General features: G+C 38.0%; 1 protein-coding gene across 6 annotated transcripts in view; it reads left to right on the forward strand.

The window, feature by feature from the left end:
• DGKI (diacylglycerol kinase iota) overlaps nucleotides 1-24,207 on the forward strand; it is a 468,091-nt gene that overhangs the window by 258,492 nt on the left and 185,392 nt on the right. For all 6 annotated transcript variants that reach the window (XM_010340506.3, XM_039472800.2, XM_074379024.1 and 3 more), the window contains exons 12-17: nucleotides 2,109-2,169; nucleotides 12,546-12,659; nucleotides 14,091-14,228; nucleotides 17,491-17,569; nucleotides 21,256-21,311; nucleotides 22,287-22,349. In XM_010340506.3, coding sequence (XP_010338808.2) covers nucleotides 2,109-2,169; nucleotides 12,546-12,659; nucleotides 14,091-14,228; nucleotides 17,491-17,569; nucleotides 21,256-21,311; nucleotides 22,287-22,349 — 511 coding nt within the window. The remainder of the gene's footprint in view (nucleotides 1-2,108; nucleotides 2,170-12,545; nucleotides 12,660-14,090; nucleotides 14,229-17,490; nucleotides 17,570-21,255; nucleotides 21,312-22,286; nucleotides 22,350-24,207) is intronic.

Here is a 24,207-nt window from a genome sequence, read left to right on the forward strand (position 1 = left end):
TAAGTTTCAAAATATTTTCCACAGTCTGTATGTGTTTTAGGCAAGTGAGAACTTTCTGCTTCAGTATCTAATTACCTTGTGAGGTATTTCCTGACCATGTCATCTACCTTCTCACCTGTACTCTCCTTCCTTTAAAACTTCATCTAACGTTCTCTCCTACTCTTTAATGGGTTGGTTCCTTTCAAAACATATGTTCTAGGCTGTTAACTCACAGAATACCTCTAGTGTGTTTGTTACTTATGTATGTGTAACTGTAGATTGTTCTCAGCAAATCTGTGAATTGAGAAGGGACTCATTGTTTTTCTATCTCTTCATGTACAACTTTTGAGATGCACATTAATGGGAATATAAGTGTATGTCTGTGAAGGGTGGAGCCATGTTTGTCAATAAACATTTGAACTGGAGGAAGTGTGTGTGTGTGTGTGTGTGTGTGTGTGTGTGTGTGTGTGTGTGTATCAGTTGATTATACCTAAGGTCTCTGCAAGTGTGAGGAAGATATATTAATCCCTTCTCAGTTCCTTTTCTGAGCTTCTCAGAAATCTCATTCTCTGCTTTTGATAGAAGTACATAAAATGAAGTCTAGGTTGTAGGTGACCCATAGCCTTTTCTCCCCTTTGGTGGAGAGGCACACAGTGGGAAAGATCAAGGACACTTCTGCTATTCTCTGGTTTCCTGGTACCCTGTTTGAAATTCATCTACTAGGATAGTTCAGATATCATCTGATAAACTTTACAACATAAGGATACCAGCTATTTTTTCAATAAATAACAATATCAGAGGAAAAGATTATTTCTAGAGAAATAGTATTATTATATAAAATAGATAAGTTACATATTTTAAGCATTCAGGAGATTAGGAAATATGAAAATTAGTTTGTTATTTTATTTATTTATTTATTTATTTATTTATTTATTTATTTATTTATTGAGACAGAGTTTCACTCTTGTTACCCAGGCTGGAGTGCAATGGCGCCATCTCGGCTCACCGCAACCTCCGCCTCCTGGGTTCAGGCAATTCTTCTGCCTCAGCCTCCTGAGTAGCTGGGATTACAGGCACGTGCCACCATGCCCAGCTAATTTTTTTGTATTTTTGGTAGAGACGGGGTTTCACCATGTTGACCAGGATGGTCTCGATCTCTTGACCTCGTGATCCACCCGCCTCAGCCTCCCAAAATGCTGGGATTACAGGCTTGAGCCACCGCGCCCAACCTGTTATTTTCTTAATGTATAAATTTCTTTGCCAGTTGAGTTTGCTGTAAGATTCTCTCTCTCTCTCCATGTGTATATGTATATAATGAACATATATATTTTAATTTTTTTTCTGTACTTGATTGTGCTAAGGCAAATCTGCTATCCTGGGATGTGCCATTTTAGGAACTTACTTTTCTTAAGATGTTATCACTTTAGTTAGACCCACAGAGATACTTTATAGGTCACCATAAAGAACATGGTAGGACAGAAAATATTTTCAGGAAAAAAAACATATTTTGTGATCTTAACAGGTGATGTTTTCTAGGTTATAGTCACTAGCAGCTTCACCTAAGCAAAAGATTGAGCAGGGGCAGTGTCCCTGCATGTTCCTGAGAGCCAACAGGAAAGACAAATAATCTTATTTCAAGCAGGCAAGTTCGAAATAAAGAAAATCAGTCAATCTTCCCACTTTGGGTTGGAGGTATAAGTGGTGTGTAAGTGACTGAGCTGAGAGAGAGACTGGACCGAGTTGGAGATGTGGTAAAAATGGTAGTGGGGAAGATTCCCATCTTACTGAAAAAAATTTCTTACACAAAAGAAAGAGAAGGAAGTCAAAATGACTGAGGAAAATAATGTTGACATGTAATAGAAATTATGGGAAATAAAAACCTAGGACACCCTAAAATCCCTTAAATTCCAATGTTGGCCATGCAAAAATAATGTGTGCTATCTACACCTGTTCCACTTGTGGGAGTCACTCCTCCTGTGGTTACCTGGGACCTGTGATAGCATTGTGATCCTCATGATTATACATTTCATCCAGTGGACACCACCCTCACCCATGTCGTCCACTGCTTTCTCTCTGCTCTAGCCAGTGAAATGTTCTTTTGTTTACTTTTTCTTCTGTTTCCTCTACAGGCTTGAATTGTATAGGAAAGTACCAAATCTGCGAATTCTAGCCTGTGGTGGTGATGGAACGGTAGGTCCCTGAAAGAGAATCCAGTTCTCTGCCAATTCTGTCTTTCTTATTGTTTTCTTGTGGCAGTTCTTTTTATTCATTCCCAGTCTTTCCAATCCCCTAACACACATATATCTTTCAGGTAAATCATAGCTCCTAAGAGTAACAGGGGACTTTGTTATTGTCTTCAAGAATACATACTTGATCCTGCTAATGCGTGCTTCACTCCCTCAACTATGCTGTATTATTTCCTGTTCCATGGGGTAGGGATGTGGTCAAATCATTAAAATGAAGATCATAGATAGTTAAATTCATATTAAAATATAAGCCAACCTGTTTCCATTTATTTTTATTTATTTATTTATTTTTGATATGGAGTCTCACTCTGTCACCCAGTCTGGAGTGCAGTGGTGCCGTCTCGGCTCACTGCAACCTCTGTCTCCCGGATTCTATCAATTCTTCTGCCTCAGCCTTCTGAGTAGCTGGAATTACAGGCGCCGACCACCACACCTGGCTAATTTTTGTACTTTTAGTAGAAATGGGGTTTCACCATGTTGTCCAGGCTGGTCTTAAACTCCTGACCTCAGGTGATCTGCCCACCTCAGCCTCCCAAAGTGCTGTCATTACAGGTGTGAATTACCACATCCAGCCCTTTCCATTTATTCTTAATGATTTGGTCACAGTAAGGAGAAATGCATGGATACAATTGAATTATTGCATTTTTTTTAGTAGTGGAAATACAACTCAGAATATTTACTATTGTTTTGCCTTAAAGATTATTAATTGGTCCAATTTTTATTTTTTGTTGGTATATTTTACATATATATGGGGTATGTGTGATGTTTTGTTATATGCATAGAATGTATAATGATCAAGTCAAGGTTTGGAGGTATTCATTACTTAGAATGTCTTTTCTATGAATTGGGAATATTTCAAGTTTTCTAGCTACTTTGAAATATATAATACATTGCTGCTAACTGTACTTACCCTACTCTGCCACTGAACATTAGAACCTCTTCCTTCTATCTGACTGTATGTTTGTATCCATTTATAAAGAAAAGGTGAAATTGGGCTGAAGGTTAATATCATGGATATATTTTCTCCTGTTTATTATACCTCATCTGTTTTCTCCATTTGGCCGCTACTTATGGTGATATGTTTAGCAAAGTAAAGAACTGAGAATCGTGACATTTAGACTGTGCTTCCTGGTTCTTTTTCTTCTGGATTTGGAATCTGGTCTCATAGGATCTATGGCTGTATTATGAACTCTCTTTAGCTTGTCTCTAATTAGAATGTTTTATTCTCAAAGGTAACAGTAAGATATTATCTCTCTTAGCACATAAGCACTTAATGTAGAATTAGATACACATTATATACCAATAAATGCAATGAAATAGAACCATGATTTTTATTGGTCCCTCAGATACTCTGTGGAGAGTAAAAACAAAGTTCAGTTGGGAAAATAGTCTATCTTTTTTCAAGGTTCATATTACATATTATTAGCTTATAAAATTCATTGTCATGTCTTAGAGCAAAGAAGCCAAACCTATTTAATGTTTTTAAACCCAGTGTTTTTCAAAATTATTTGGCCATGGGTTTTTTTTTTTCTCACACAATACCAATTTCAATTGATTTTAGTGTTCTAGGGAGATATATTTAGGGATATGCTAGGGGAAAATTTCCCAACATTCCTTAGTAAGAATTTCATCTAAATGGAACCTCTGAGGATGGATATATGCTGTGTTCTTCCTAACTCAAGCATCCCCAGCTTGGTTATCTTTAATGAAAGAATAAACTCATTGTGACTCCTTGCCATACCCATAGTTACATTCCTTATTTTAGCATCTACTTGCCTTCTCATATGACTTCAGCATCGCACTCACATCTTTTCTCCTTTTCTAAACCTCAGTGACAAAAACAGGTAAGTTGAGGATGTCATCCTTCCTCTATCTTAAATACACATAAGCTATGCGTAACATCCCCAAATCTTGGAGCATTGGGTGCTCCACCCTTCAGGCCTTCCCTTCTCCACGGAACCTCCCATTCCACCCCTCCCTCCCTCATTCTCTCTCCTTTCTTCTTCCTTTTCTTTGGTCAGCAGATAGTGGAGAAAGCATGTGCTAGGTCATGTAGTATTGAAATACTGCAGTTAGATGAATATTTGAAAGCATGGGAGTCCAATGAATAAAGGGTAAAGAGGGAAGACAGACAAGTCCACACACTGTGAAGCATATAATTATGGGGTCTGAGCCAAAGTCCAAAAGGAAAACAAACGAAAAAATAGAAGAATAGGACAACCACCAGTCTGTTCTGTCAAGTAAACAAACCAAAAATGGAGTTTCAAGAAAGTGGCAGTGATAACATTTTTAAGGAGAGATTGAAAAGTTACCATTGAATATGGAGTTTCAAGAAAGTAGTTTCAATAGAGTATTTGAGACAAAACCCAGATGATGAGTAAGTGAAAGTTGGTACAATCTTAATAAATTCCTTATGGCTAGATCCAACTACAGTTTTGAATGCCTGTGATTTCTCTGCTGCCACTGTCAGCCTCCTGACATATAGACTACCTACTTCTGCTACGTTTCTTATCCAGTCTTTGCAAGCATTTCTTCATTAAGGATACCATAATTTATAAGTATTCCACAAGGCTATTTTTTTTTTTTTATGTGGTAGGTACTTTTTCCTCTTAGGGACATTATGTTTTAACTTCGGTTTTTACCTCCTTTGATGTAACTCACAAATGTACTAGTCATTTACACTTGGGTATCCCATGACCACTTGCATTCAGCATGCCTAAAATGATGGGGGTACACTTACCCTAGAGTTGGTGCATACTCTTAAACTAATCATTTTTGTCAATAGTAACATCTGTAGTTAAAGAACTCAGACTCAAAACTTTGCTTATCTTGTACCTTATGTAAACCCAAGTTTTATTTAATTTACCTTGTTAAAGTAAGATGTTTTGTGAAAAACATGAGGTTTATGAAATGTTTATCATGGTATGTGATTTTTTTTGTTGTTCCGTTAGTTTAAAAAATGAAACTTTTAATTGTAGGTAGAGGCAGAGTTTATATAGAGGAAACAGCCTGATGAATTCATGAAGAAAACTGCTGGCTTTAGGCAAGTGGAGTATAATTCTGAATTCAGGTATATATTTGACATAAAGTATCCAGCCTTTAGTTAGTCAGCATATCTATCACTGTAGAAGCTGTCAGAATGCGCCAGTAAAGTGACAAAGCCCAGGGAGAAATCAGAAATGGAATATTTTTGATTGACTAGGATGAGCTTATATTACCCCTAACCATATTAGATTAAGTGTACAAAGTATTATTTAAGGTATAGAAAGTTTGCAGTACTTTAGAAAAAAGTTCTTAGGCTTCAATATTAGCTACTTTAATTGTATATTATTAAAAAATACAAGAAAGGCCAGGTGTGGTGGCTCATCCCTATAATCCCAACACTTTGGGAGGCTGAGGCAGGTGGATCACAAGGTCAAGAGATCAAGACCGTCCTGGCCAACATGGTGAAACCTCATCTTTACTAAAAATACAAAAATTAGCTGGGCGTGGTGGTGAGTGCCTGTAGTCCCAGCTACTTAGGAGGCTGAGGCAGGAGAATCGCTTGAACCCTGGAGGAGGAGGTTGCAGTGAGCTGAGATCACGCCACTGCACTCCAGCCCAGGGACAGAGTGAGACTCTGTCTCAAAAAAAAAAAAAAAAAAAAAAAAAAAAAAGGCAAGGATAGGCCAGGTGTGGTGTCTCAGTGCCTCATGCCCAAAATCCCAGCACTTTGGGAGGTTGAGGTGAGCACATCACTTGAAGTCAGGACTTTGAGACCAGCTTGGCCAACCTGGTGAAACCCCATCTCTATTAAAAATGCAAAAAATTAGCCAGGCATGTGGTGCACGCCGGTAATCTCAGCTACTTAGGAGGTTGAGACAGGGGAATCACTTGAACCCAGGAGATGGAGGTTGCAATGAGCCAAGACCACGCCACCACACTCTAGCCTGGGTGACACAGTGAGACTGTCTCAAAAAAAAAATTATAATAATATAGACTATTATTCAAGAGAACTTTAATGTAAGCCATATTTGTACAATTTTGAATTTTCTAAAAGGTACTTTAAACAAAAAAAGGAGGTGAAGTTTGTAATATATTTTATTTATCTAAAATAGTATCATTTCAATATGTGTTAATTTATAAGCATTGTTAAGGTAGCTTATGTTCTATTTGTACAGTCTTCAAAATCCAGCATATATTTTATGCTTAGAGTACATCTAATTTTGATTATTTATATTCAAGTGCTGGGTCACCACACGTGGCCAGTGGCTGCAGGTGTAGTCTCTTTGTTACTGGCTTGCACAGTTCGGAGGTTGTCACATAGTTGCAGCTGTCAGGTGGTCTGATCCCATTTTTTGATCTCTTGGCTGCAATAAAATTCAGCTAACTCAAGAATGATCTCAAGCCTTCATGGTTATAAATGAGAAACAGCCTGTCTTTGGTCATGTGGTAAATTTGTATTTTCTCACTTCGTTGACCACGTTGACACCTATCCAATTCCCGATAGTTGTCAGCCTGCCGAAATATTGAAGAGCACATGAACTGATCCCCTGAGGCTCACATACCCTCATTATGGCTCCTTAAGGTGTAACCTATGGTCCCTACCTATCTGGCTCCCGACTTTGATGAACTTGGCTGGATTTGCAAGCCTGCCTTTATTTTAATTCTTTCCAAAGGCCTGAAATTAAATTGACTTCAGCCACCCACTTCGTGTTTATTTCTTGTTCTAATGGCTTCCCTAGATGAAGACATCCCAAATGGTAGGCACCCCCATGCCCTGACTCACCACAGCCAATGCAAAGAAGAAAGTACTATTTTTCCTTTAATCAATATGGACAAATCACATCATCCTAAGCCCCTTTCCCCATTCAGCCTCAGCCCAATTATAGTTCATCCTCTCTCATGAGTAAGCACACAGTGTACCCTTGGTGTGGGTTCTACATTTCAAGAAAAGGTCATACTTTGACTTTTATCTTGATTTCTTTAATTTTAAACACATTTCTTTGAACATGTATTGGCTTTATTAAGTACAAACATACATTAAAAAAACAAAAGGAAGAATCATTGTGCATATATTCAAAAGGGTCCCCCAGTCATCCAATACTGTGTGGTCATTTTCTTTCAGAGTTCAGCAACACTACTCTTGTTTTCCTTTGATTTCCAAATGTGAGTGTCCTTCGCTTTTTGGCCTGCATATATGACAAGGAAGTGCAATGTGCATCTGCTCTGTTGGAAGAAAATATCAATTCTCTGTCATCTCCTCCCCCCAGCCACCTCTCATGTTAGTATACTGCAGAATGAAAATATTGGTCAAGATGCACTTGGTAAGCATTCAGTGACAACGAATGCTAAAAACGGACAGATGGTGGCAGCATTGGCCAGCTGCTGCTGTGCCTGGTTACTCAGGGGCAAAGCGGAGGACCTGGTGTTCTCAAGCTGTCAGCCCAGCTTTTCCTAAGAAGGAAGGAAAGAACTCTGCAAACTGGAAAATGATTAGACCTAATCAGGATAACTTTGTTCAGTGCTGGAGGAAAATATACCAAGTGCAATATGTTGCAATTAAGTAAATAATTTAATTGAAAGGGTGCAAGGTGAGCTCGTGGAGATGATTTGGGAAAATATTAAAGCCCTGGCAGAGTTCCTGCCCATAGAACCTTTCAATGTGCAGTCTGAGCTTCAGGCAGAAACAGGTTCTGGATTGCTGTAAAGACAGAGCTTCCAGAAATGGCTTTAAAAATCTTTTGTTAAGTTTTTCTCTAAGGACAAAGACAGAGTATTTCCCAAGACTTTTTTTTTTTTAATGTCTCCTGCTATTGTAAGTGTGTATTTGTTTCCATTTTGTTTTTATAGCCCATTTTTACTGCAAGGCAGCTTGGCTTTTACTGTTTATTCTTTAGAGCCTGCAAAAGACAGGCTTCCTGATTTGATGGCCAAAGGTGGGACTGATTTGCAAACTCAGGGCTCAACTTAAAGTGGAGAAATGGGAAGAGGACATTTTGCTTCTAAACTGGGCCTTTATGGATGAAGTGAGAAAAGAGGAAGGAAAATCTAGCTGAGTCATAGCAGCTAATGTTAGTTTAGCGTTTGCTGTTTCTCAGGCACTAGCTAAGCAATGTCTACACATTAGTTGATGAAACAACTCTGAAAGAGAGGCATTATTATTACTTTTGCTTTACAGATGTGAGGGGAGCTTAGAGAGATTAAGTGACTTGCCTAAACTCAACCAGCCAGTGTGTGATGGAGCTGAGCTCCCTGCCGCTCTGCCGGTGCTGCACACTTCTGCACTGTGCTGTCTTCTGGGGACACTGGCTGTTGGGGACTGCTGACAGAGCTGCTGGCTGAGAAAAACTATTCAGGAGCTATGGAGGAGCGATACAGACCCACCTCCGCAGAGAACTATTAGCCTAATGTTGGTTGTCTGCGGGAGAATTTCAAGACAAAGCAGAATCTGTTCTGTGAAAGGCAGGAGGCCTTTGATGACTCCAAAAGTGGTGGAATGATGAAATGCAAGATTTTCTGCTTGTCTTCAGGAGACAATGACATATTTGATCATTTGGCTACAGAAGAAAGGAGACAATCTATTTATTCAGTTCATAAAGCAAATTGGTTGATGAGAGGGAAGCACCTTTACATTCACACCCTCTGTACTTGTCCTGTTCTGCAGAGACCAAGGGTAAAAGGAGAAGAGATGGTGAAGAATCCAAGGGCCCTGTGGGCTCTGCCTTTGTGAGGAATCATAGCTCAGTATCACGAAAACTCCTGACAATCTCTGAGAAAACAAATAGGAACGTAGCCTGGAAGATCTGAATGAGGGCTGTTAGAAGACACAGCAACGGCTGGGCATGGTGGACCATGCCTGTAATCCCAGCACTTTGGCGGACGGATCACTTTGAGCTCAGAAGTTTGAGACCAGCCTGGGCAACACGGCAAAACCCCCTGTTTCTACAAAAAAATTCGCCAGATGTGGTGACTTGCACCTGTAGTCTCAGCTGCTTGCAGGGGCTGAGGCTGGAGAATCACTTGAGCCCAGGAGGCAGAGACTGCAGTTAGCTGAGATTGTGCCACTCCAGACTGGGCAACAGAGTAAGACTCTGTCTCAAAACAAAACTAAAAACCAAAAAAACTTAAAAAACAAAAAAGCTCCTAAGAAACCACAGCATCGATTCATAGAGGTTGTGGGGCACATCACGTACCTCAAAGTCATTTGGAAATAGTTTGTGTTCCATGGGCAGTGAATTAACCCCCTAACGTTCCATCCATTTTGGTATTAGCATTCCTCCTGCGAAAAGGGATTGTTTCTTTGCTAGCTCATCTTCACAGAAAGTTGTTTCATTTGATTTTTACTTTTCTCTGTATCACTTCGGTTTCTAGTAATATTGAATGTTTGCAGGACTTTCAGACGAGAGCTGGGTTTTTCCACAGATTCCTGTGGCTCCATCTGGGGGAGATGACGGATGTGTCAGTGGGCTTGTAGGAAGTCAGGTCAAGCACTTATCAGAGTGAGGCTTTCTGGGCTGCTTTTAGCCCTTGGAGGTCTGACCTTTTTGTGGGTCATAACCTCAGACTGGTTTTCACATTCTGCCTTACTCTCTTCCTCCCCACTAAGAGGCAGCCTCACTCCAGGACCGCTGCCGGTTGGTAGGGGATGCACTTTTATTTTCCCATTTTTCAGGCAAAAGCCAGAATCCCAGCTTCCTCTGCTATTTGCAAGACCAGGAGCCAAGCTGACCCAAGCCTTTTCCCCAGCTCTGCCACTTTGTATTTATTTCTGGCCCATGAAGCTATGTCTTTTTCTTTCTTTCTTTCTTTTCTTTTTTTTCCTTTTCTATCATTGCTGTGTCTGAGTGAAACAGGATATTGAAAGTATAAAATCATAGCATTTTCTTTACCCAGAAAAGAAAGACCTATTTCAAGCAAGCATAAGAAAAATGTCTAATTTAAATTTACCTGAAAGAAAATGGGCTGTCTTGTGAGTACAAATCACAAAGGAGAGGTTGAATGATCATCTCTTAGAGGGGTTTTAAAGAGAATGCCTTCTTCTTTCTTTGGATAGGGTGGTGAATTGGATTACTGCTATGTTCTTTTGTGGGTCTGTGAGTCTGGCTCTATTCAGGGCTGTTGTGTCTGTAGTGGGTGATCCCAGATGGTTGGGCTTTTTTTCTGAGTGTTTATGTCCTTTTTATGACCTTTAAGACCCCTTCTTGCGGTTTATGAGAACAATCTACTTTCACTGTGTTTAATTTGTGCTTTTCGCAGCACAGAAGCAATGTCAAACACAAACGTCAGAACTAATTTAGCGTCAGGCATTTTTGTTTTGACTTCAGTAGCAGGCTTCGTTGGTATTGCACATAAGAGACTAAAGAAGCCCTGGGTCAGAATCTAAGGCTCTGTCTAGGAGTAAGTTCCTCAGGTGAGGGAAATGGACAGACTTTTGACATTTATAAGTCCGGCTTTTTAGTTATGTTGGGTGAACCATGTGATGTGCCTTTTTAGAAGGTAAACACAATGTTAGACGTAATTGGTAGACAAGCAAGTTTTACATCCTGGGAAGTCATCTTTGTGGAGGAGAAAGAATTTTAGATGCAAGTCAGAAGAACCAACATTACCTTCACTCTGACACTTCTAATCATTTAGCCTTGAGAAAATTACATGATTTTTTTTGCACCTCGGTTTATCAATTTGCAAGCTCACTGAATTCGATTAAGCAGTGTTTAAGGTTTCTTCATCTCCACAGATTCCAAAAATCACATGCCACTGCTTCCAGGAGGGTCTGGCCATATCCAGCAGGGGATTGAGTTCTTTATGTAAAGGCTCCCTACACCTTAGCAGTTAAGGGGTTGGCCACAGGTGTTAGGTGCTCCTATTTTTGGAATGCCATCTCTACCATGTCAGCCATGTGATACTAATGACGTCACTTACCCTTCCAATTCTCTGTTTCCTTAGCTATAAGATGGAAATTAAAATTACATTAATATCTATCTTACAGAGAATATTTTAAAGTTTAATAATTCATTAAAGGACTTTCCTCAGGCATGGCACATAGCAAGGCATCAGTATGTCTGTCTTTGCGTTACTGTGAACTCTTTGAGAGCGTTACTGTGAACTCTTTGAGAGCAACCTTTCTGCCTTATCTGTCATAGCCTAGCTCATTTATCTCTTTATTTCAATGGCTTAGTTCTGGGTTTTATATGAAGTAGTGTTCAATAAACGAATGCTCTAGTGTTTTCAAGAAGCATGACTCATACAAATATAGAATGAATACATGTCAAAAAATTTGCTTAGCTCTTTAATGAGGGAACCTGAAAGATAGTAAAGCTGATTTATCAGAACTAGAGGAAAAGAATTACGTACTTCATATCAAAATAATTTTTCTAAATCTGAGACAAAAGTGATAATGTCCTATGAGAGAATAAAAACTATAACCTTTAAAGCAATAATTTCTTCTTGACATTATTAGTCTCTCTACAGGACAGAAATCTATGTTAACCTACAGTTATAAAATCCTTAGATAGGCCTGTGAACTATTTTAGTATGACATTATAAGGACATTCAGATTTCTTTTTGCCATTTCCAAGTTTTGGTCAATTTTTCTAATTAGCTGTAAGACTAAACCCAAAGTATCATTTATCTTAGAAAAAAATTAAACAGGAATATGATTCTAGTATATAAGTACCAATTTCCTGCCTAAACTTATCATAGGCACTGAGTCTGTCCATAATTATGTTTTCTTAATGTTTCATTAAGGAAAATAGAGGGATATTTAGGAAAGCACTATGAATATCCAAGATGATACTATAGAGAGCAACCATTTAATAAGTACTTACATGGGCCATGTACCATGTTAAGTGCTTTATGTACATTTTAGTTTAATTAGTAAACAATCATGTGAGGTACATATTATTATCCCCCCTTTGAAAAATCAAGTAAATGAGTCTCAGTGAGGTCAAATAATTTAATCAAGGTTATGCAGCCAGTATGAGTCAGAACTGAAATTCAGTCTGATTCTGAGTCTTATAGTCCCTCCTGTGCCCTGTTATACTACCAAAGACTTAAACTCTGAGAAATTTAAAAGTGTGTTTTTAAATTCAACACACAGATGAATGGGTTTTGTTTTACTTGTGTGATAGAGCATGTGCAAAATGGTTCCTTTTCCTTTATTTTGAAACTGCCGTTGATAAGTGGTCTTTCTGTTCCCTACTCACTGAATTAAAACATATATGTTTTAAAGAAAAATAAAACCATTCTGTTTAGCTCTTGAAAGCCTCTGTTTCTCCAATTGTTTTCTTTGTAACTTATTTATCTTTCTTATATCTCTTCTGGCCCCCAATACACCTGTAGGTGGGCTGGATCCTTTCTATCCTGGATGAACTGCAGCTGAGCCCTCAGCCTCCTGTGGGGGTCCTTCCTCTGGGGACTGGGAATGACCTGGCTCGAACTCTCAACTGGGGAGGGGTAAGAACTCTTCTCAGGGGCTGTGCATATCATCCAACAGCAAACCGAATTTCATATCCACTGATGTTCTAATGGAAATGGGTGTACTGCTGCTGCTGTCCAAGGATAAGTTAGAGTTGAGACTCAAAGTGTCCTTGAACCCTTATTTGATCTGGTAGCTTCTTTAGTTTGGACTTATAATCAGCTAGAATGGAAAGGAAAGCTTAGTATGAGAGAAATAGAGTGGTTAGTACACAGGCTTGAAGCTTTTTGAGGTATCCACCAAAAGACAGTGGGTGAGTTTGGCCCCAAGTCTGCACGTAAAAAGATCATACGGACTTCAGTTAATCCAGACTCTTAGCCCCAGCTAGAATAGCAAATCTGGTTCAACTTTACATGCCTCATTTGGGACAGTTATAACTTTTTTTGAGCCTCTTTTTTTTTTTTTAATTAGTATCAGCAGAACTTTGGCTATATACATACTTATCTATCCTTTCCACAATGAAGACAACTTCAGGCAAGCTTGGGGAAAATTTTTCTATTGTCACTAACCAGCCATTTATTTACTTATGTATTTTATAGTACTAAGACAGTAAGGAGGCACAATATATATATGTGCATTGTGTAGTATACATACACATATACAGCCCCACCAACTTTTCATCTGCTCATATGAGAGCATTACCTGGGCTTGACTCTGTGAAAATTATATTCAGATGTTTAGCAGATATTAGTTGACCCTTGAACAAATTAACCTTCCACAGGTCTTTTTTTTTTTTTTTAAGTAGGCAGTGTAGAAATAAAAAATATATTTACATGGGGCAACTAAGGTTATTATCAGTGTTAACTTCTACAATCCAAATCAGTGCCTTGATTATTCTGTTGAGGACAGTCTATCTTGCTGTCAGTAATGGATCCTCAAGGAATAAGTAGCTCCCTAACAGGGCCATTCCTCAGCAAGTCTTGTCTTAGGTCATGGGAAGAATGGTGTCCTCTAACGAGGTCAGGGAGAGGTGATTGAGAGGGACTGTTAATAGGACAGCATTGTCAATCCCATCCCTCCTTGATTCTTTTTCTGCCTCTCCAAACACATTTGTGCTGTGTTTCTTCCAGGCTCCTCTGGTGAGAGTAGTGGGGAGTCCTGTTTTTCACTCTGATAAAAGCAGCCATCCAGCCTCCCGTATGGCCCTTAATGTGTACCGGTGACTATTGGTTCTTACTGCTGACAAAAAATATTCCTCAGCTCAAACCAGCAAGAGCTAGTGTTTCTATGTATCTTATTCACAATATTGTCTCAAATTCTAAGTACCTCAAGGTAAATAATTTGCTCTCCAAGCCTTGCTAATTACAAATTAAAAGAATATAGCGGCAGGGCTCTTCTTTGCATAAAATACCGTTGGCTTTATTGTCCTCCTCTTCAGACAGCAATGAATATGTTCTCTGATTCCTCAGGGCTACACTGATGAACCTGTTTCCAAGATCCTATGCCAAGTGGAAGATGGGACAATTGTACAGCTAGATCGCTGGAACCTCCATGTGGAAAGAAATCCTGACTTACCTCCAGAAGAACTTGAAGATGGCGTATGTAAGGTTAGAGAGTTTTCTGTTCTGCAGAAAGGAGCCCTGGAGCATCTGCCTGAGCTACAGAAAATAAATTCCTGGCTGGAGAGTCATGTGCTGATGAATTCCTATGAGATAGTGTGGTAGTGTTTGAGTTGATGGCTACTAATGCCATCAACCATTAGGTGGTAATAATACCGCCTAATGATTCTGCCTCATAGACATCTATAGATCTAGATTTCATACCTGCTTCCAGAACTCAGGGAGGTCTTCTCTGTCTTCAACTTCCACACTAGAAAGGCATGTATTCAGTTTTAATCATTTGTGTTAATAGCAAATAACCTATGAGAAGATGAAAAAAATAAGCATATTTGAAAGCATTGGGCAGTTGTTCTTTTAGAAGAAATATAACCTCCTGAGATTTCTAGCCAGATATAAAATATATCTTATGTTTAGGAGGTATTAACTATGCCAATTTTATCACTTGGGTGGGACTTGAAGATACCTAAATGAATGTGTTTGACTTCATGTTATTCAAAAAATAATTTTCACTTTTATTTTAGATTGAAGCTGCACATGTGCAAGTTTGTTTCATGTATATTACATGATTCTGAGGTTTGGGATATGACTGATCCCATCACCCAGATAGTGAGCATAGTAACCAAAGGTTTTCAATCCTTGCCCCTCTCCTTCCCTGCCCACTCCAGTGGTCCCCAGTGTTTATTGTTGCCATCTTTATGTCCAGATTTCATGTTTTCTTTCAGTGATTGAGTTTTTATTTCAACTGAAAAGCAAACCACGATATAGTAATAGTTGTAATTAGTACTATCAATCTTCAGTTGATCCTTTGGTTCTAAGTTATGGCCTCGATTTCAGATAAATTTGGTGGGCTGCTGAGTAGTCACTTCCCTCATGTTACTTTCCACCTTCCTTCTATGATTGAATTTTCAAACACTGTATGTGTAAGAATCTCCAGGTGTGTTTGTTAAAGTGCAGATTACAAGGCCCAGTCCTCAGAGATTCTGATTAAATAAATGCAAGTTAAGGCCCAGGCATCTGTACTTTAAACGGTATCCCTATGATAGTGAACCATGCCATTTATTGAAGCTAAGATTTCATGGGTGTTTCAAGCGTATAATAGATTAAACCCCATATCATTTTAGATTTAGATCAAACCAACACCCATTTATTTATCAGCATCATGATCCTGAGCAATTTAATTACATACATTATAATTTAATGGATGTTCAAGTTTCTTACTTGACTAAATCAGATTAAAACATGTTTTACTCCATCTTTATCATTTCTTCACTTAAACTATGATCCTGAAATTAGTAAGATTTACAGTAGATATCATGATTGCTCAGCTGAATTCAAGTTAAATGTCATAATGTTGTTTAAACAACAAGTATCATCTTGAGATGTGATGCTTTTTTATAATGGATTTGACTTACAGAAATTGGATAGAAAACAGCTAAAGTACAAAGAAGAGTACCATCTGGATATTTTAAATTCCTTTTCTTACTGAACATGGAATGGTTAGATGTGCAATAGAAATCCATATTTAATTCTCTTCTCAAGAGCTTAAGAAATGGAAAGACTTCTGGGTGTAGCCAGGTAACACCAATCCATATAATTAATGGCGTTTTAAAAATGGGTTTTTAAAGAGATGTATGGGAAACTGGGGCAAGTTTTCCTGGAAAATAACTTTAAAACAAGCTAAGTTGGGATATGATTTAGGTGATGATGACCAGATGTTCTTCATAGCGATCAGTAGATGTTAAGACGTGGGTTAGAATTGTGGCCAAAAGAACATAAATGGTAGAGGAGATGAACATGTCTGTGCTTTTGGCAGGATCGCCAACCCATGCTGTCATTACTAAGAGATGGTATTTTGTTTAAGTGCAGGAACTGGATAGTCTCAAGTAAGAAGGCTGAAGAGTGAGACGGGATTTTGGCATTGTTCTATGTGTTTAGTTTCCCTCCCTGTTCTCCATTTAGTTGAGACTATTTCTAAGGGCTCACTTGGACTCTGAATCATTACATAGGCTTTGAATTGATAGCTTCCAGGTGGGGTCATTCCTTACTTTCATTAGAGACCAAGCCAATCCAATTTTCCTTTTTCTGCATTTATATCTCTCTTGCTCTCTCTCTTATTTCATTTTTTTTTTTCCTTAGTGAAAGAAAGTTCTCCCTCCAGTGAAAGAGAAAATCTTGCTGATCAAGGGGCATATGAAACACTGTAAAAAACTTACTGGTAAAATCTTAAGGGTTAAAACACTATCTTTCAGAGAAGACAGGTACAGTTCAATTTGGGACACAAACCGGGTAATTAGCTGCAAACATTTCCTGTCTTTATTTACTTTAATATTTACCTGACGCTTGAGTTGCAGAAGGAAAAGGGGGAGAACCAGCCATTCCCATTCTTGCATTTTCCACATGCTTTCCTAATTGTTATAATATTGAACTGAAGCTTAAAATCACATCAGTTTTGCAGTTTTAATGCAGGATTTGAGGCTGCAGAGTTCTTTTCACTCAGCTTGCAGCAGTAACAGCCAGAGACCCAAAGGACTCTAGGAAGAAAAGATAAAGCTTACATGTGCATCTGTGTGTCTGTGTTTTCAGAATGGTCATAGTAAAGATGTAAGAGTTTATAGATGAAATGAGAACTTGAATAATACTAATACGCATTTTTGTTGTTGTTTTTCTCCTCTAGGCCAGCAATAACCAAAAGGATCACATTTGTCCTATTTTTTATATGACTTTTGTAATTTAAAAAAAAAGTCAGTGTGTGTGTGCATAGAGAGAGAAAATAGGGTAAACAAGTTAAATATTCATTTTACATTACAATATTGGTTTGCTGAATATAAATTCTTGGAAAAATGTGCATCCACTGATTAAGGTGATTAGACATTATCCTTACAATTGAATTTACTTTCTAAGTTTGCTTAGTGAACTACTCTTTGTAACTATTGCAAATATATATCTCTCAGCTTAACAAATTCCTATCATTACAGCATCTGTGAGAATGGTCCTTATTTAATAATTTGTGTTTATAGCTCTTATTTCTTATTCTATTTATAATTCTTGAAAAAATTACTTGATTTCAGCTTTCACTAATGAATTAATCCAATAATTTCCTGTTCTTTCTACATAAGCACCCTCTACTTGAAGTCATGGCTGATCTGTCTCCTAGGGACTTCTTCAGAGTAAGGGTCTGGCTTTAGGTTTTATTCTTCTCTTTCTGCCTGGCCACACACAGTTATTCTTCTATCTTTGTTTATCATTGCAGCTCCCTCTGAATGTTTTCAATAACTACTTCAGCCTTGGATTTGATGCTCATGTCACACTGGAGTTCCATGAATCCAGAGGTGAGGACAACGTCCCATTTCCATCTCCCAGGGAGGAAGTTTCTAGCAGGTGTTTTGCTTGTTCCCTTTTGTTTGTATATCACTTACGTGTTTACAGTGGGCTTCAGTGATGTTTCACTTTAACCTTCGGGGTGACTCTGGGAGCTAGACAGGACAGGAACTTCTTACAAATGGGACCCTAAGACCTAGTTGTCCAGGGCCTCAAAGATAGTAAAGGACAGGACTAGATGTGCATTCCATGTCTCGGGATTCTTTAAGTTCTACTGAAAATTTTGAAGTGAGTAAACTACTAAGAAGTGATAGAGACTATTACTGAAGTCACTAAGGTCTTCTTTAGCTTCACAAAACATGATTAAAGTGCAGCACTACATAACCAGAGCCGATGAAATATGGGAGCAGAAACAAAAAGTCCTCTCTGTGTGCATCAAAGAAACAGCAGGCATCTTAGAACAATATAGGAGCTATAGATAGTTTAGGTTCAAAGAATAGGATGTAATGGTGATGGGATTAATTAGGAAGGTACTAAGGATCCCAACTGGATGATACAGAGGTGTGAATGAGACCATGTTGTGATTTCAGATACTAAAAGAGATGGAGTTAAGATTAGGGGAACAAAACAATTTTTGAAAGAGAAGATGAAATAATAATATACTATTAAAAATTTCATCAACATTTTCCCATGCAAGTTAGAACTGAGAAAGTTTAGGGTTTTGACTTATGTTTTGTACTCCCAGTTGATCTCTCTTTCTATCTTTATCTCTCTCTCTCGACTCTCTTCTTATTAATATAGCTATACTATATATCTATGTCTATGCCTGTATCTATATCTGTACCTAGTTCCTTCTGAATATATTTATATATAACCAAAACTATGCTAGGATGTAGATTAGTAAGAGGCTTGTGAGATGAAAGTCATAAATGAGGAAGTACTTTACATTTTTCCTCCAGGTTATGGAAGAAAGAAAGTGACTTTAAATCATAGCATTTGAAATAACAGAGTACTAAAAGCTAGAATTCATATTTTTAGATTCTGGTAATAACACATGAAGATTCTGATAATGCACTTATGAGCTGGAAGTCAAGAGTGATGCTACAGGATTAAAAACCACTAGAATATAAAGTACAAGCAAAGAACAAGTCTTTAAAGTTCCTTACTGGATTCAGCAATGTTAGTAGACTTTGACCTTTCTGGGTTCACAAGGTTTTGAGAGGACGGGCTCTGTAAAGGTCAAGTTCTGTGCCAAGCAAGAACGATAGAAAGAGAAAACCATTGTTTGGTATTCCTCTCCGATTAGCCAGGAAATCACAGCTAGAAGAGATGATTGCTAACAGGACCTCAAATATCCTGAGTCAGAAACACTACCACTTTCCCCCTTCCTGCCTTAGACGGTTCTTGGATATTAAGTATTCAGAGGCACCTACCTTAGGGCCACCATTTCTGATCTGTTACCCTTCCTATATCAAAGGAGAGTTAACTTGGGAAGTAAATGGGGGATTTTAAACTTCATTTCTTACCCCATTGTTTTTGTCTCATACAAAACTTCTTAATAATACTTGTAAAGGAACACAATTATCACTAATACATGGATTTCCATAAATAGGCATGAAAAGAGGTCTACATGAATACGTGGCCAACAATGAGCTCATTCAAGTGAGGCTCATATTTAGTCTAACGAATCCAGAAGTTTTTCTAATGAGTCACTTCCTTGTACTATGATGAAGTTTCTATGCATCAGAGTGAGAAGGGAGCTGGAAGAGACCCTTACTTGGAAACACCAGGCTTAGAAGAAAAGTCTTTTGGGGAAAGTGATTTGTTTTTCTTTTATTTTAAGCTGTAGGACTGTTTAAGAGTGGAATAAGCAAATTGTGTGTATGAACATGTACATTTATATGTGTGTGATTATAAAACAATTGTTTAAACGATGACAAGCACTAATCTTTGCATAGTTTTTTTTGCTAGGGCTTATTGCGTTTTGATACAGTATGAAATGGAGTTGTAAACATTTTCCCTGCACATAAATCAGAGCCTTTGAGGAAAATCAGCCACTGAAGGGCTGATAAGGGAAAAATTATGTTGATTAAGAATAATAGATACGATATTCATGCAGGCGAGATAAGAAGGTAAAAAAAAAATCTATAAGATATTAAAACCAGATTTTGTTGATAGATTTAGACAAGAGGTATGGACTTTTCAGTATCTGTTAATCTGCTTTTCTTAAACATTAAATTAAAACATGTTTGTGTATGAAATATGTAATTAAGCAGCTAAGTTTTTTTATTGTTTCTGTTCATTTCTATTTTTCCCATATTTATACCTAGGTAGTCAAGAAATCTTAAGCTGTAGAAGAAAAATCAGGATAAGCAACACTACAATTTTAATTGTGGCAGGCTTACTTATTTTGTAGGTAGATAGTGAGCAGCTGTTCTCAAACCAAGAAAACTCACAGCGAGACTTTAAACTGTTTTCCAACACAAGCACTGTTTGCGGCTTCGTGTATCATTTGCCATAAACACCTGGAGGCTAACTCAAAGGCTCATGAAAGCCGTTATGAAAACATAAGCTTGGATAGTAGAATCTATGAGATATTAGCCAAGAAAATATAATACTTTTACGGTTGAGAATTATGCCAATACCTCTACATAAAAATGGGCAATTAATACAAATCTCATTAAAGAAGAATTTTAAAAAATTTAACTATGGAAAGAATTTTTAGCACAGATATAAATATAACCCATCAAATGGACAGTTCTCAGCATAACTACATATATTGTATTTCTTTTAGAAGGAATAATTAAACTAACATGAATTCTGTTTTTTATATCTACTTTATTCCAAACACAAATCGAACTCAAAAACATGTTTAATTATATTTGGAAGCTGCATACCTGGTTTATGGAAGTCATGCCCTCTGAAAGTCAAATAATCACTTCTCCACCTCCCTCCTCATTTTCCTGTTATCCCAGCCCAATATCCCTGCAAACCCTTTAGTTTTTACAGAGCATCCAGAGTGCTTCAATCTTTTGTTTTGTTTGAAACAGAGTCTTGCTCTGTCACCAGGCTGGAGTGCAGTGGTATGATCTCAGCTTACTGCAACCTCCACCTCCCGGGTTCAAGTGATTCTCCTGCTTCAGCCTTCTGAGTAGCGGGGACTACAGGTGCACACCACCACACTCAGCTAATTTTTGTATTTTTAGTAGAGATGGGGTTTCACCATGTTGGCCAGGATGGTCTTAATCTCTTGACCTCATGATCTGCCCACCTTGGCCTCCCAAAGTGCTGGGATAACAGGCGTGAGCCACCATGCCTGGCTGAGTGCCTCAATCTTAATGTGTTTGAGAATCACCTGGAGAGCTAGTTGAGCCCCCTCCGCAGATGTGTAGACTCCACAGAGTCGTTCTGATTCAGTAGGTCTGGCTAGGGCCTAATCATTTGCATTTCTAACAAGCTCCCAGTTAATGTCAATGATGCTAGTTTAGAGTTATGCATTTATAGTCTGGGCTTACTGTCCCTGTAGCACTGGGCCACTGTAATAACTGGCCTGGAACTGGGGGAAAGATGATAACCAAACCATGGGATCTATTGGATATGTAGGATAGGAGGGAGCTGGGGAGGAAGTAGGAGTGCTAATCTAAGTCACTACCTTTAATGAGGTCTCCATAACAAAACTACCTTTCCTCTTTCACAGAAGCAAATCCGGAGAAATTCAACAGTCGTTTTCGAAATAAAATGTTCTATGCAGGGGTAGGTATATGTTTTATTTTATAATCACTACATATTACTTAGTGCTAATTCACTGTGAGTAATAAAGTTGTAAACTACATTAGAAATACTATCATATACATCTCATTTATAAATGTCTATATACGGTTACTCTTTAATGTCTGGACTTAAGAATGAAAGTGAGGTGTATTTCTTAAGTTAGCTGTCAGAAAGAGAGTTGGTGTTCCTCATCTTGAGCTTTTAAGCAAGCCCTGAGGCTTCATGTTGCACAAGAGAGGATGCTCTTTAAAGAGCGATGTGAAAAACAAACATCAAAGCCAATGTAAGAAATGGGGGAATTGTGCAGACAGAGGATGTATGAAGAATCTTAGGTAAGAATATAGTTTTCACCAGGGAGTGCACTTTGACATTTAGATAAGAAATGAGCAGAACATGGGATGTTTTTCATGGAAGCATACATGAGGTTAAAGGTGGTGCCTTCTTTTTCCTTCTTTTGTTTCTCAGGCACATTCATAGAAGTAAATGCCATCCAAAATATCAGTAAAGTACAGTTTTAATTTATGCCACTGGATGGGGAAGTTTAAATAAAAGGCATTTGGAAGCTGCATATGTAGTTTATGGAAGTCATGCCATATGAAAGTCAAAGCAAATAAGGAAACCTTAGTGGAAAGACTGTATCAGGACTTAATGGACAAGTAGAGTGGTCAGAAAAGGTAGTCAAAATAAACCTTCAAATGACCCTCAGAATTGCGTACTTTTTCACCTTTATTCTATGCTCTTAAGTTTTATAGTGGAACTATGAATTATAGCTTGGAAACAAAGAGAAAAATTTCAATTTGACAACCACTGCCCTGCTTTACTTTGGATTCTGCAGAAAGAGAACTTGTTTAGAATTTTTGCATACTTTGGAATCATTAGAATCTAGAATATGGAAGCAAGGATTTGGTATAACCACGTAATTATGAATTTCTTCTTCTTTATTTCCCTGTGGTATAGGCAGCTTTTTCTGACTTCCTACAGAGAAGTTCTAGAGATCTATCCAAACATGTTAAAGTTGTCGTAAGTATTGAATACGCTGACTTATTTCATTTGAATTTGAATATGAATGCCACAAAAAGTAAACTCCCAAATACTTCATATACATAATCATTGGACTATATGGAACTTTAAAGATCATTTTGTGTAGTTCATTCAACCTACACTTGTTACATGTCAGGCACTGTCTTAGTTGCTGAGGATGAAAAGAAATGAAAAGACTAGTTTTACTTCTGAAGAAACTCACAGTTCAGTTGTAAAGAAGGTCACATAAGTCACTTCAGAACAATAAAATAAATGTTATTCTACTATGTATACAATATGGTTGTGGCACAAAGGCAGAAGTGATAACTGGCTGCAGTGGGGTCAGGAAGACCTTTGTCAAAAAGATGATGTTAGCTAGGTCTTGAAGAATAAATCAGTACTCTCCAAACAAGTATCTTTATTCCAGGATAGTCTGAGGAGTCTCTGTGTTAGAACAAAGTGTTGATTTCATTGTTTTATGGAGACTCACTCTTTCACCTGGTCAAGGTTCCTCAACACTGGTTGGATTATTTTCTGTGTGCTGTTTCTTCCTGGGTCTCTAAATCAGGTTTTGGAAATATACTGCTTGGGGGCAAGGGAGAGAGAAATTTGTCTTTCTATAGGTGACACATTCAAAAATAGAATATAATCAGGTATTAAGAAAGACATAAAATGCTTCCTTATAGTAACCAAGTTAAAGAAGGAGCACACATGACTTTGTTGCACATAGTTGTATAAGTAAATGACAGAATGAGAAAGAAAGGGAAAAACATATATAGATGGGAAAGAAGGGATGAGAATATAGCAGTGCTTGAGTTTATCATGGCATGAATAAAGAATAAGAATAATTTTGATGGGCTGGGTGCGGTGGCTCACACCTGTAATCCCAGCACTTTAGGAAGTTGAGGCAGGTGGATTGCCTGAGCTCAGGAGTTTGAGATCAGCCTGGGCAACACAGCGAAACCCTGTCTCTACTAAAATACAAAACTTTAGCAGGTATGATAATGTGCACCTGTAGTCCCAGCTACTCGGGAGGCTGAGGCAGGATAATTGCTTAAACTCAGGAGGCAGTGGTTGCAGTGAGCCAAGATTGTACCACTGTACTCCATCTTGGGGAACAGAGAGAGACTCTATCTAAAATAATAATAATTTTGATAAGTGAGAATGGGACAAAATATATACATGGAAATAGAGAAAAATATATGATCTTAAGCTAATGAGAATATAAAGAAATATAAGGGCCATGAAAATATAAAAATAAAATGGGAAATCACCAGTAAAGCATGTATAAGATGTGAATCTCCTAAATCAGTTGGAACAAGAGACAAAGCCCCTTACCACTGCTATTAACAACCCTTGGCATCTCTTTCAGATGTTTAAGTTCTCATACAATAAAAATAAAAAGCAAATATATTTTAGTGGTGGAGACTCTTGAAACTGAAGTATTGCCTTCTTAAAGCTAGATACAAGAACACATGAGGTCCGTTGAACTATGAGGATTATTATTTAATACCACAATAAAATTGTGGTATTAAATTTAAGTAGCAGCAATCTTATATTAAACTTCCCCTATTTCTTCAGCTACCTGCAGCCTAGCCACAATTAAACACATTTTCGAGTATATTTTACATTTATAGGCACATCCACAATACCTGCCAGGAGACCCAGTGAGCGCTGGCCAGTGACCACATGGAATGGCAGTGTACCATTCAAGTCACCGGATTGATCTCAAACTCTGTACACTTCCTAACTGCTAGAGAGTTTTCTCTCTCGTATCTGGCAGTAGCCTTGATGATACATGTCTCATGCGTGGGTGACTTTATAGTAGAGTCTGAAAGATGCTTGCAGAGAGGCTAAA

The sequence above is a fragment of the Saimiri boliviensis genome, chromosome 10, assembly GCF_048565385.1.
Source record: "Saimiri boliviensis isolate mSaiBol1 chromosome 10, mSaiBol1.pri, whole genome shotgun sequence".
Taxonomy (NCBI): domain Eukaryota; kingdom Metazoa; phylum Chordata; class Mammalia; order Primates; family Cebidae; genus Saimiri; species Saimiri boliviensis.